This window comes from Phocoena sinus, chromosome 4 (genome assembly GCF_008692025.1).
Source record: "Phocoena sinus isolate mPhoSin1 chromosome 4, mPhoSin1.pri, whole genome shotgun sequence".
NCBI lineage: Eukaryota > Metazoa > Chordata > Mammalia > Artiodactyla > Phocoenidae > Phocoena > Phocoena sinus.
In genome coordinates this window covers 74,067,900-74,081,428 of record NC_045766.1, presented here as the reverse complement: position 1 = coordinate 74,081,428, position 13,529 = coordinate 74,067,900, and the positions used below count along the sequence as shown (strand labels likewise).

Sequence of the window (13,529 nt, the reverse complement as noted above, 5' to 3'; positions counted from 1 at the left end):
AGAGTGAAAGGCTTGCTGTGCCTCCCACCAAGACTCATAACACTGGAAATTCTTCAAACACAGGGAGGTCATTCAAGGCTGAGTAGGGGAAAAAAAAGACAGAAGTCTACCATGATATCACGCCCAACAGATCTTGTCCCCTGAATCTGACAGAGAAGTGTGATAGAGGAATTCCAAGACAACAGCTTTGTAGCAGACTGAAAGCACTGACAGACTAGAGTGGATCAGAATAAGAGCCATAGGACAGAGGGGGGAAAAAAACAAATGGATATGATAAATTTCTGAAGAATTTGAGCATTTGGAAAATAACATTGAGAGGCGTTTGCCATACCCGCCAGAACATCTGGAAAAAAATGATGACACAAAACCAACCAAATAAAAAACCAAGGCTGGGCTTCCCTGGTGGCGCAGTGGTTGAGAGTCCGCCTGCCGATGCAGGGGACACGGGTTCGTGCCCCGGTCTGGGAAGATCCCACATGCCGTGGAGCGGCTGGGCCCATGAGCCATGGCCGCTGAGCCTGCGCGTCCGGAGCCTGTGCTCCGCAACGGGAGAGGCCACAACAGTGAGAGGCCCACATACTGAAAAAAACAAAAAACAAAAAAACCCAAGGCTATTATTAACCCCAGGAAACAGAAAAAGTTGGACAAAAAAGGAAATGTAATCATAGCGTAATATATGGCTCAGAGTTAAGCAATATTTACTTAATCATGATAATATGAATACTAGCTATTAGATTAATTAAAAAACTGTGATGTAATTATACTGGGGACATTGGATGAGAAATTAAGAGTGGCATAAATGAGCTAGTCTTCATTTATCATAATAGGAAATCAAGAGGTGAAACTGACATATCAAGAAGTAGCAATACAAATATATTATCTACGAACATGAAGGTTAACAGAAGAAGCAACTTTTTGGTTGAAAGCGGGATTTTCTGGGAGCGGGACTAGGGGAGGCAGAAGAGTCAGAGGGATGGTATGGAAGAGTGGGAACTACTATCTCTGATTATGTGACTTTTCACTCCACTTGGCTTATTAAACTGTACTCATTACTTTGACAAAAATAACACAGTTTTTAAATTTTTAATAATGCTCCTACCATTAAAAACCACCCACCAATTTGGAGGTAAAGAAGGAGAAGCAGGTGTACGGAAGAACGTAAAGCATTTATTTTTGGACATCTCCTTCTATGTCACCTGCCTCCTCCTCTCTGCCCACACTTGTCTGTACAGATCTCAGGAAGCAGGTTAATGGGCTTCAAATATAGGGAGACCTGGGTGTGATGTCCAGCTGTGCAAGGTATCAGCTCTGAGCATAGTATCGGTTTCATCTCTGTGACCTCACTGGGACTTAGGGTCTTCACTGGTAAAATAGAAAATGCTAATATCTATTGTATTACATGCAATAATATATGTAAAGCACCTAGAATATGGAAGACTAAAAAATTCTGAGTTCTCTCTTTCTCTCGGAATTTCTCATGCCCCGGAAGCCTCCCTTTGAGAGTCTCTCCCTGTGTCTCTGTGCCTACAGATCTCTCCATTCCCTCCTGCCTGGTTTGGGAGATTCACCTTCCAGAGACAAAACACACTGAGTCCTTGCCAGGCAGTTTGTCAAAACACATCTCCACTTCCCTTGAAAGGAGAAACTGGTTTCATTCATGTTGGCTGATTTTTGAGTAAAATGAAATTAATATTTGATTATTAGCCATGGCTCCCAGCTCTTAACATACAGGAGTAGACAGAAATTTCTGTTTAAAATTAACTATCTATACCAGAGTAGAATTACAAAGTCAATTGATATCGGACCATAACTTTTAAAAGTAAATACCAAACAAAATTCACAAGGATTTTAAACCCAGCTATAAAATGAACTAAGGACTTGAAAGAGGGTTGTGATAACTGAGTAGTCACCCAAATTAGGAGGCCCCATGTGATTCCAAAGCACCCACCTTCTCTGCTTGGCCTGGGCTGATTACTGGGCTCAGGGATGAGTTGTTCTCCACAGGCTCCCCCAGGCTGAGCCCCTTCACTTCTGGAACTCGGCATGCTCCCATGGGGCCCCTGCCCCTCCCAGGAGGCAGTAGGCCACCCGTCACAGCCTTCAGGAGGGAAGGAAGCAGGAGACCTGGGGTCTAAGAGGAAGCTCTCTTGGAGGGTTTGCTTGGTGGCCTTCTTGGTCTTCCCCTTCTGATTCTCTGGGATCCCGTGGCTCTCTCCTCCTCCGGGCTGGCTACTCGCAAGCTTCCTGGTTAGCTGGAGGAGTTGGTCCATGTCCTTGGTGAATTCTAGCAGAGTGCCCTCAGAGAGGTTCCAGGCAACGCCCTCAGAGCCACAGCTGGGAGTCTTCTCCAGGAGCAGGTGCTCAGAGCAGTGGAGAGCTCCCAGGCACCGACTCAGGCACCTGTGGGAGGCTGCAGGCGCCCATGGACAGGGAGAAGTAAGAGTAGTCCACTGCGATGTATGTCAGCATGAAGTTGATGGTGATGATGGGGGCCAGGACGTTTACCTGACCCACAAGGACAAAGGCCATGGTCACCAAGCTGGTCAGGCAGATGGCAGCTACGGGTGTTTTACTTGGCCCTTTCTGCAGAAACAAAAATAACATGCAAGACCGTGAAATTTCAGAAGAAAATCACAGTATTTGATAGAAACAACTCATAATGACTCAGCCACTTCTCCCATGTGACTCTTGGTGTGTTCCTAACTGTTCATCTACAAACTTGGGATAATGACATCCGACCCATGGGATTACTGTGAGATCAGAGCTAATGCACGTAAAATGCTTGACGCGGCCCTGGCACACAGTGGGCACCCAACACATCCAACAGGCATTAACTGTATTAGTAACCATTAATATGGGACAATCCTATAGAACATGGATTTCACAAATATTTCTCCTTTTGTCTTTCACTGGGTTTAACACCAGCCTTGGAAATCAAAGAAGTGCAAAATTGATTCTTCCCATGCTTTGATGGAGAAAATGACCTTAACGGGAGTGGCAGACCCTGGAAGACACAGCAGCATCGTTGGTGGCTGAGGTGGGGGAATTCCAATAGTAACATGCACGTGCATGTTCTCATACACACACATTTGTGCACATCTGTTATTAATGGAGGGGGAGTATGGTGACTGTTAGGAGGACAGGAGTGGAGAAGATGCATTAATTCCATATAACCTGCCACTCCACAGAAGCTATTCCTTACAGTCACTGACACAGTTCTTGGGCCAGAAGCAATAGTCGCTTCTCAGTCCTTATCTTCGTTGGCCTAAGGATTACATTTGACCCAGCTGCTCACTCCCTGGTCTCCTTGCTTCTCTTGGTTCGTCTCCTTGTCATCGACTGCTCCTTAGTCTCTGTCGCTGGCCTCTCCACATCTCTGAAATCTGCATTTAGAGCAATCCCCAGCTCCATCCTCAGTCTATGTTCCCTTCTCTTCTCTGTCTATGTTCCCTCTCTAGGATTTCGATCAGCCTCATGGCTTCAAATACTCACTTAATGCTCTCAGCTCCCAAATTTGAATCTCCAGCCTGAAATGTTCCCCTGAAATCCAGACTTAAATATTCAACTATCTGCTCAACATTTCCGGTTGATGTCTAATAGGATCTCAAACCTAATATTTCCAAAACCAAACTGCTGATCCTCCAATGTCCTGCCTCTCAAATCTACTCCCCTGCAGCTTCTCCACCTCAGAAAATGGCCACTCCATCCTTCTAGTTGCTCAGTCAAGCAAAATTCTTGATGCCTCTTCTCACTCACTCATTCTCCTCCAGTAAATATTGTCAGTCTTACTCTCAGGATAGACACAGGATCTAACCACTGCTCCCATATCCTTTATACCAGCACTCTGTGATGGAAGGGGCAGGCACGTCAGCCACTTTCAGATCTGACCTGTGAACCTCCCAGGTATGCTCCTCCAGCGCGTTCCCCTTACTGAGGGTTGGAACAGAGTGCAATCTTCAAAGTCACCAGATGAAGACAGTGAAGTCATCATGGCCTGAGTCTCTGAGGATCAGAGGCCCTGTTGACTTGAAACACCTTCCCTAGAACCTCAGAGTAGAATTTTTTTTAGAAAAAGGAGTAAAAATACATTTTATTGTTTTTGAAAATTACATTTTGGGGGTATATTTGCTACAGCTATTTAGCATACTCTAACAATAAAACTACCAAGGATAAAATAAATCCTCACGAACTAACAAAAACTTAAAGGGAGGGTCCTAGGTAAGCGGAAGGAGGTCTTAGGTAAACTGTAGGAAATGCAAGTGGTCCAGGAAAGGACTTTGACAAGCGTGGGTTGGAAAGTGATAAAATAGTCACACATGAACTTCTGTTACCAAAAGACACATTAAGAAAAGTCAAGTCACAGAACGGGAAAAGATATTTGTGACACGTGTAACTGACAAAGGGTAATGCAGAATATACAAAGAATCCCTACAAAATAATTAGAAGACAGACAACCCACTAAAACAAATGTGCAGGGCTTCCCTGGTGGCGCAGTGGTTGAGAGTTCGCCTGCCGATGCAGGGTACACGGGTTCATGCCCTGGTCCGGGAAGATCCCACATGCTGTGGAGCGGCTAGGCCCGTAAGCCATGGCCACTGAGCCTGCACGTCTAGAGCTTGTGCTCCGCAACGGGAGAGGCCACAACAGTGAGAGGCCCACGTACCGCAAAAAAAAAAAAAAAAAAAAAAAAAAAAAAAAAAAAAAAGATAAAACAAATGTGCAAAAGAATGTCTATTAAACATATGAGGGCTTCCCTGGTGGCGCAGTGGTTGAGAGTCCGCCTGCCGATGCAGGGGACACGGGTTCGTGCCCCGGTCCGGGAGGATCCCACATGCCGCGGAGCAGCTGGGCCCGTGAGCCATGGCCGCTGAGCCTGCGCGTCCAGAGCCTGTGCTCCGCAACGGGAGAGGCCACAACAGTGAGAGGCCCGTGTATCTCAAAAAACAAAAATAAAAACAAACTATAGTGAGATACCATTAAACACCCACCAGATTGGCAAAAATGAAAACATCTAATAATCTCAAGTATTGGCAAGAACACAGAGGAATGGGAACACTCACTCACTGCTGATAGGAGTATAAATTAACACAACTACTTTGGAAAAAGAGTTTGGTGTTATCTAGTAAGTGAAGATATACACACCTTACAATTGAGCAATTCCACTAATGGGTGCAGGGTCTGCAAGAACGCCACACGTGAACAAGTCTACTACAAAATGTTTGCTGCACTGTCTGTAACAGTCCCAAACTGGGACATATCATGACAGCAAGATGAGTAAATAAACTGCAGCAAATGAGGAAATGCTATATAGAGATGATAATAAACAAGACGCTGCTACAAGCAAAAACACGGATAAATCACATACACATAATGATGCATGAAAGAAGCATGCCACATTTATATAAAGTTTAAAAAACAGGCAACACTGAACTAGGATGTAATCCAGAGTTGGCAAACCATGGCTCCTGGGCCAGATCTGGACACCATCTGTTTATGTATGCCCACGAGCTAAAGATAGTTTTACATTTGTAAAGAGTTAGGAAAAAAATCAAAGAAGAGTAATATTTTGTGACACCTGAAAATTACATGAAATTCTAATTTCAGTGTCCACAAATAAAGTTTTACTGGAAGACAGCCACCCTTACCCCATTAGGTACTGTCTGTGGCAACTTTCGAGCTACAACAGCAGAGTTGAGCAGTTGTGACAGAGACCATAGGGCCTGCAAAGCCTAAAATATTTACTATTTGGCCCCTTTCAGAAAAAGTTTCCTGAGTAAAACCACAGAGAAAGCAAGGAAATCATCACAGGGATATGGATAGTAGCTTCCACAGTGAGAGGGACAGGGCTCCGACCAGAGAGGGTATGTGGAGGGTGGCATCAGGGGCTGGCAGTGTTCTTGGGTGGAGGTTACACGATGTTCACTTCATAGTCATTGTTTAAGCTGTTCATATTGATTTTATGCCCTTTTCTGTATGCTGAATACACCTCAAAAATTTTTTAAAGTTTCCTCTCTCCCCCATTAAAAGAAAAAATGTACTAGTAAAATTTAATCATATGTAAAGAAGCTTTGACAAAAAATATTCCTCCAAAAGGCCTGTGACAACTAGAGAAAATATTTGTAATACATGTAACAAAGAACAGCATCTGACAATTTAGAAGAAAAAGGTGAACAATCACAGAAAAAAAAAATGCAAACGACTCTTAGGGGAAACGGTGTTCAACACCTTTCCTAATAAGGGTAATGCAGATCACAAGTATCTTAAGACGCCATGTCTCACCGCACAACTGGCAAAAATTCATACCTGACACTGAGCTGTAGACAGGCTCATCTGACACTGTGGTGTCAGGCACGAGCGCAAATGGCGAGCCACACGCCCTGTGTCCAGGTACGCACAATTATAAACCCAGCTCATAACCGTTAAATCAAGTACGTTCTGTCTTCCTTCCTCGGCAAATATAACTTCAGGACGATGGGGAAGGCCAGGTTCAAGTTTAGAGTTCTTGCACTCCCCGGAGCTCCTCACTGCAGGATCCAGCTCACTGCCCACCGGCAACTCTTGTCTTCCTAGACCACACTGCAGGGCGGGCTCACACCCACATGTGGATTCTCAGCCCACACCCTAGCCCTAAAATGGACAGGTTCAGGGAAGACGCCCTGGCAGACCCTGCATTTAGGCTGGGGGACATCTGGGAAGGAAATTCCAGGGTGTAGGATACCTGGACCATGGTCTAGAAGGTGGGTATGGGATCTAGAAGGGCAGGTCCCCTTGACCTCATGAATTTCTTAGAGACCAGAACAGAGTCCTATAAAGCAGGGTCTTTTGTCCTGAGTCTAACAGTCATGATGGCTATTGGGAAACAGGAACTCTCATACATCACTGGTAGAAGTACAAAATGATACAAATTCCATGGAAGGTGTTTTGGCAAAATATCTATTAATGCTAAAAATGCACTTACCTTTTGATCAGCAAGCCCACTTATGAAAATTTATCCTATATCTATTTGCACATGTACAAAATTGTACACACACACACACACACACACACACACACACACACACACACACGAGTATCCTCTGTAGCACTGTTTACTGGAAGCCATACTATCTATAGGGAACTGGTTAATAAACTACAGCATATACACATGATGGAAAAAGAATGAGAAAGTTCTCTCTATATTTATGTGAAAAGATCAATTTCCAAGCTATATTATATGAAGAAAAGCAAGGTACAGAACAATGTATACAGAACACAATCTTTTCTTTAAAACATCTTTATTGGAGTATAATTGCTTTACAGTGGTGTGTTAGTTTCTGCTGTATAACAAAGTGAATCAGCTATACATATACACATATCCTCATATCTCCTCCCTCTTGCATCTCCCTCCCACCCTCCCTATCCCACCCCTCTAGGTGGTCACAAAGCACCTAGCTGATCTCCCTGTGCTATGCGGTTGCTTCCCACTAGTTACATTTTACATTTGGTAGTGTATATATGTCCATGCCACTCTCTCACTTCATTCCGGCTTACCCTTCCCCCTCCCCGTGTCCTCAAGTCCATTCTCTACGAATGCGTCTTTATTCATGTCCTGCCCCTAGGTTCTTCAGACCATTTTTTTTTTAGATGCCGTATATATGTGTTAGCATACAGTATTTGTTTTCCTCTTTCTGACTTCCTTCACTCTATATGACAAGACTCTAGGTCCATCCACCTCACTACGAATAACTCAATTTTATTTCTCTTTATGGCTGAGTAATATTCCATTGTATATATGTGCCATATCTTCTTTATCCATTCATCTGTTGATGGACACTTAGGTTGCTTCCATGTCCTGGCTATTGTAAATAGAGCTGCAATTAACAGTTTGGTACATGACTCTTTTTGAATTATGGTTTTCTCAGGGAATATGCCCAGTAGTGGGATTGCTGGGTCGTATATAGTTCTATTTTTTGTTCTTTAAGGAGCCTCCATACTGTTCTCCATAGTGGCTGTATCAATTTACATTCCCACCAACAGTGCAAGAGGGTAGAACCAATCTTTGTAAAAATAGAAGAGAGAAGGATTCCTAAAAAACTAATAAAACCATCTACTGGTAAGGCATGGGCGCAGATGAAGAAAGAGTAGGAAGACTCATGACAGGAGCAAAAATTCTCAGGGTGCCTTTTATATCATTTTTAGTTTTGAACCCTGTACACATATTATCTAATAAAAAATAAATGAAATAAAAATAGAATAAAGGGCATAGACCACATGGAAGGTACTAAAGATGACAGTCATTTGTCCTACCCACCCACGCTGACTGGTGGATAAGAAGTGGAGGAAGGTAAAGGGAGGAATTAAAGGTGACTTGTAACTATGTGGCCCCAAACAAGAGGAGGGATGGGCATGGGAAGGGGGTGGGGAGGACCCCTGTGGTGTTCCAACCACATAGAAATCAACTACAGCTTGCAAAACACATGTTTGGAAAGTGGGGTTCTGTTTCTTTCTCCTGTCACCCCTTCGGTTTTAGGAATGTCTCATTTGATGGTTCCATGACTCAACCAAGTTGTATTAGGGTTTGGGCCGTGATGACTAACAGAGAGCCCAGAGACCAGAGGTGTGAGGAATCATCCTAAAGCAACCCCAAAGGGAAGGTGAACCTCCGGGATACAGTTAGAACTGCAAGGGCCAGCTCCCCTCCTCACGAAGAGATTCTTCCCTCTAGGCTAAACTTGGAGGATCCAGAATTTATTTATTTATTTATTTTTATTATTTTTTGCAGTACACGGGCCTCTCACTGCTGTGGCCTCTCCCGTTGCGGAGCACAGGCTCCGGATGCACAGGCTCAGCGGCCATGGCTCACGGGCCCAGCCGCTCCGCGGCATGTGGGATCTTCCTGGACCGGGGCACGAACCCGCATCCCCTGCATCGGCAGGCGAACTCTCAACCACTGCGCCACCAGGGAAGCCCCAGAATTTATTTTTATTAAAGGTTGTGGCACTCCCTCTCCCTGCTGTGCAGGGTCCACAGTGCTACGGTGACGGTTTAGCTAACCCAGCGCTAAAGGGCCCTAGGTGGTTGCGACATTGACAGACACTTTGTCCATTGGCCCCAGACTAAAGCAGCCAGAGGACAGGGGTGCATTCTTGTTTCTCCCCACCAGAAGCGGACCAGCGGCTCTTATCAGAAAGACTTAAGCAATTTATTGGCCAACGATCAGGTTAGTGGCAAAATGTACATTTCTCAAAGAAAAGGTCACTCACCCCTTGCCCCAGACAGGCCAGCGCAGGAATCACTTTCTCCTGGGCAATGCACTGCAGGATCCGGGGTGCTCCGTAGAGGCCTCCCATACAGGAGGCCAGGGACGAGATGTATAAGCCCAAAAGGAACACGAAGCCCACCAGGGACACCTATATGAGGAAGCAGTTTCATTATCCAGTGTCAAAACCTGGCTTACGTACCTTTCTCTCCCCTGGCACCCACCCACCCATACCCCATCTGACCATAAATCCTCTAGATTCAACATCCTGGATATATTTCCAATACGCCAGCCCCACCCCACTTCCTTGGCACTGCTACCATTTGAGTTTGACCCACCATCACTTCTTGTACAGACTACACACAGAGGTTCTCAAACTAAGTGTGTGTCAGATTCATCCGGAGTGCTTGTTGAAACACGGATTTCTGGACCTTACCTCAGAGTTTCTGATTCAGTAGGTCTGGGGTAGGGCCCCACATCTGGATTTCTATCAAGTGTCTAGGTGATGCTGATGCAGATGGTCTGGGGACTATCCTTTGAGAACCACCACCACCACCAACGCTAAGTGGCTAAGCTCTGTCCCCAAGCCTCTGCCAGTGTGACCTAAATGCACATCTGATCATAACGCCCCTGCCATAAAAACACCAATGGCTCTCCATCCCCCTGACACACCTGGCTCTTCCTGGTCTGTGACTCTTCCAGCCCCACACCCTGCACAGAGTCTATCAGCATGATTTCTCTGCCTGCTGGAACCCTCTGTCCACACCCCTAATCTACTCATTGTCGGTCTCTTAAACTCCCAATTGTGCTTCAAGACTCAGGACAAATCTCCGCTCCTCCATGAGGCCACCCCCAGCCCGTCACCAGGTGTGCCTGGTGCTCCTCTGGGCTCCGCTGCACCTCAGCATGAGGTTGGGGCACACCATCGCTTCCACTGGCTTCATTTCTGCAGGGCTCCCGTCTGGTTCATCCTGGTCCACTTGGTGCCAACACAGAAACATAAATGCTGAGCAAAAGAATGAGATCCAGGACCCACATGGCCCAGAAAGCACCAACAACAGATAGAATAAGAGAGGGCAGAGCTGTTCTGCTTGGTGTCACCTTGCACAGATCACTGCTGCTGGCCATGCAGCTGTGTCCCACACTGTCTGTCACGAATCTCTCTCTCCCTCCTGAGCTGGACCTCATCTGCACCCACAGGGAAGTCTCTCTCTTTTCTTGAGTATTTGAGGTACCTTCTCCTTTCTACTTTACTTTAGGCAAACGCCCCGAACTGTGTACTCTAAGTGCTTAATTGTCCAACTATTACAGTTGGGTTAGATTTCATTTTCAGTTTTGTTACTTATGCCCTTCTCCACGAAGACTCTCCTCACCCCAGTTTTTACTTCCTTGCTTTAGCAAATGCACTGGGTCAGTGGCATCAAGCTATATGGAACACTGGCTAGACCTCTTTCCTGGCCCATAAATTATCACCAGAAACCTGCATCAGCCAGGATTCTTGACCGTAAATATTTTTTTTAACAAAAATTTTTTAAACTTTATTATTATTTTTTTTGGCTGAGTCGGGCCTCAGTTGTGGCACACGGGATCTGTCGTGGCAGCACGCAGGCTTCTCTCTAGTTGTGGCATGCAGGTTTTCTCTCTCTAGTTGTGGCACGTGGGCTCCAGGGTGCGTGGGCTCTGTAGTTTGCGGAGCGTGAGCTCAGTAGTTGTGGCACGCGGGCTTAGTTGTCCTGCGGCATGTGGGATCTTAGTTCCCCGACCAGGGATCGAACCCACGTCCCCTGTGTTGGAAGGCGGATTCTTTACCCCTGGACCATCAGAGAAGTCCATGGAAATATTTTTTTAAGAATATATTTGTAGGCTACTAGAAGGGTCATAGGATCGGTCGTCAGGAGACTGAAAGATCAGGCTCGGGTAAAGGCGAGACCCAAGGCTGGAGGCACATTCAGACTCCTGAACAGGAGCAGTCTGACCAAGCTGCGACCAGCACCTGCTGCCCTAAAGATGAATCCTCACCATACCTTTATCTTTGCCTCATTCATCACATTTGGAGCATCTGATGGGCCCAGCCTCAGTCACATGCCCTACCAGGGCCACAAAGGGACAGGCAAGTGAGAGTCTGGTCATTTGGACTCCTATAATATTAAATGGGGCTCACTCCCTTCAAGCCCTCACACAGGGGGGATAACCCCCAAATGGTCAGGGAGGACAGAAGTTTGATGGACAAGACTAAGGTCCACTATAGAGCCTACATTTTCCTTAATTCAGTGTGGATGACTTCTCCCTAAATGCATGGCCTCATCTTGATCCCCAATGAATCTCTCCTCTTTTCTTCAATGTCATGGGTATCTTACAACTATCTCACTCACACCCTTCTTACCACTTTACTACCAGAAGTTAACGTCATCTAACGTTTCCCTCACTTCATTTGTATGCTCCCATGGCATGTATTTCCTACCCTGTGGTGCAGTTAATTACGCTCACGGCCCATCTTGCCAGCGGGCCATAAACTCCTGAGTCTCATGCATCCTGGCCCCTCCCTGCCACACCTAAGTCTGGCACACAGGGTTCAGCAAGTGCCCGCTGAAGTCATAAAGCTTCACGGCTTCACTGTGACTCGTGCCCTGGATGTCTTATAAAATTGTCAGATAAACTGGTCCCAGTATCAATCCCTGATCCATCCTGAGATACAATCATTCATCTGTAACCTTTGTTTCTGTCTGTTGACTTTTTTTCTTTTAATGGACTCTGTGATGAAATTTTATCAAAAGCGTTTTTTGGAAAATCTGACCCAGTAGTTCTCCACTCTGGCTATACACGAGTCACCCCAGAAGTTCTGCTTTAATTAGTATATGGGACACAGACATGGTTGATTTCTCAAAAGGCCTCCAGTGATTCTAATGTGCAGTGAGGGTGAAAGCCACTGGGCATGGTACACTGTCTTCATTGCATCCTCCCCTCAGAGAATTCTCCAGCACAGGCAGGCATGGTATTTCCTTGCAGAAATTTTACTGCTTCTTAACCAAAAGGTTATATACACTTGAGTTAAAAAAAAAAATTCTTGGGACTTCCCTGGTGGTACAGTGGTTAAGAATCCGCTTGACCATGCAGGGGACACAGGTTGGATCCCTGGCCCGGGAAGATCCCACATGCTGTGGAGCAACTAAGCCTGTGCACCACAACTACTGAGCCTGCGCTCTGGAGCCCGTGAGCCACAACTACTGAGTCCGTGTGCCACAACGACTGAAGCCCGCACACCTAGAGACTGTGCTCCACAACAAGAGAAGCCACTGCAGTAAGAAGCCTGCACACTGCAACAAAGAGTAGTCCCAGCTCACCACAACTAGAGAAAGCCCGCACGTAGCAACAAAGACCCAACACTGCCAAAAATAAATAAATAATTTTTAAAAAAAACTTTTTCAGGGACTTTCCTGGTGGTCCACAGTGGTTAAGACTTGGTCTTGCGATGCAGGGGACACCAGTTCAACCCCCGGTCGGGGAACTAAGATCCCACATGCCGCAGGGCAACTTAAGCCTGCACGCCACAACCAGAGAGCCCACGTGCTGCAACTACAGAGCCCACACACTCTGGAGCCTGCATGCCACAGCCAGAGACTCTGCGTGCTGCAACTAATAAGCCCATGTGCTCTGGAGCCTGCGTGCCACAACTAAGACCCGACACAGACAAAATAATAATAATAATAAAAATAAAGAAATAAATATATAAAAATAATTCTTTTTCATTTATAGCCTGCCCATTTGCAGTGGACATGAGTGGGAAGAAGACTGCCCAGGCTGGCATCCTTCAGTGATGGAACTGACCAGAGGAAGTCTCTGGCAACATGAAATTGTGATATGGTGACCTCCATCCTGGCCAGCCTCCCCACAAATGCTCCCCAGGATCCCTGCAGAGCCCTGGGGCTGAGGGCCAAAGGGACAACTGTCCAGGTGTCAATTGTGGACTTATGTCCAGTTTGTCAACTGTGTTTCGAATGGCCTGCTCACTTGCCACTCTTTTATATAAAACTGTTATTCAGTCAATTTTCTGAAAAATAAATGAAATGTTGGTCCTCGTGGTTGGATATATTAGAACAACTCCATTCTCTCTCTCTCTCCCACCTGAGTCCTGCCCCTTCCTTCCTCTCATCCATCCACCCATGGAGGGAGCATTTCCTGAGGACCGTGTAGATAACTGGCATAGGGCAAGGTTTTACAGGTGCAACAGTAAACTCCACAGCTTTGCTCCCAGCCGCGCAGAATGTAATCATTTTCTCTATTTATATGGGGC

General features: G+C 45.9%; 1 protein-coding gene across 1 annotated transcript in view; it reads right to left on the bottom strand.

The window, feature by feature from the left end:
* Positions 1-13,529, bottom strand: part of SLC12A8 (solute carrier family 12 member 8) — a 114,152-nt gene that overhangs the window by 20,890 nt on the left and 79,733 nt on the right. The window contains 3 exon segments of the mRNA XM_032629409.1: positions 1,949-2,385; positions 2,387-2,583; positions 9,243-9,389. Coding sequence (XP_032485300.1) covers positions 1,949-2,385; positions 2,387-2,583; positions 9,243-9,389 — 781 coding nt within the window.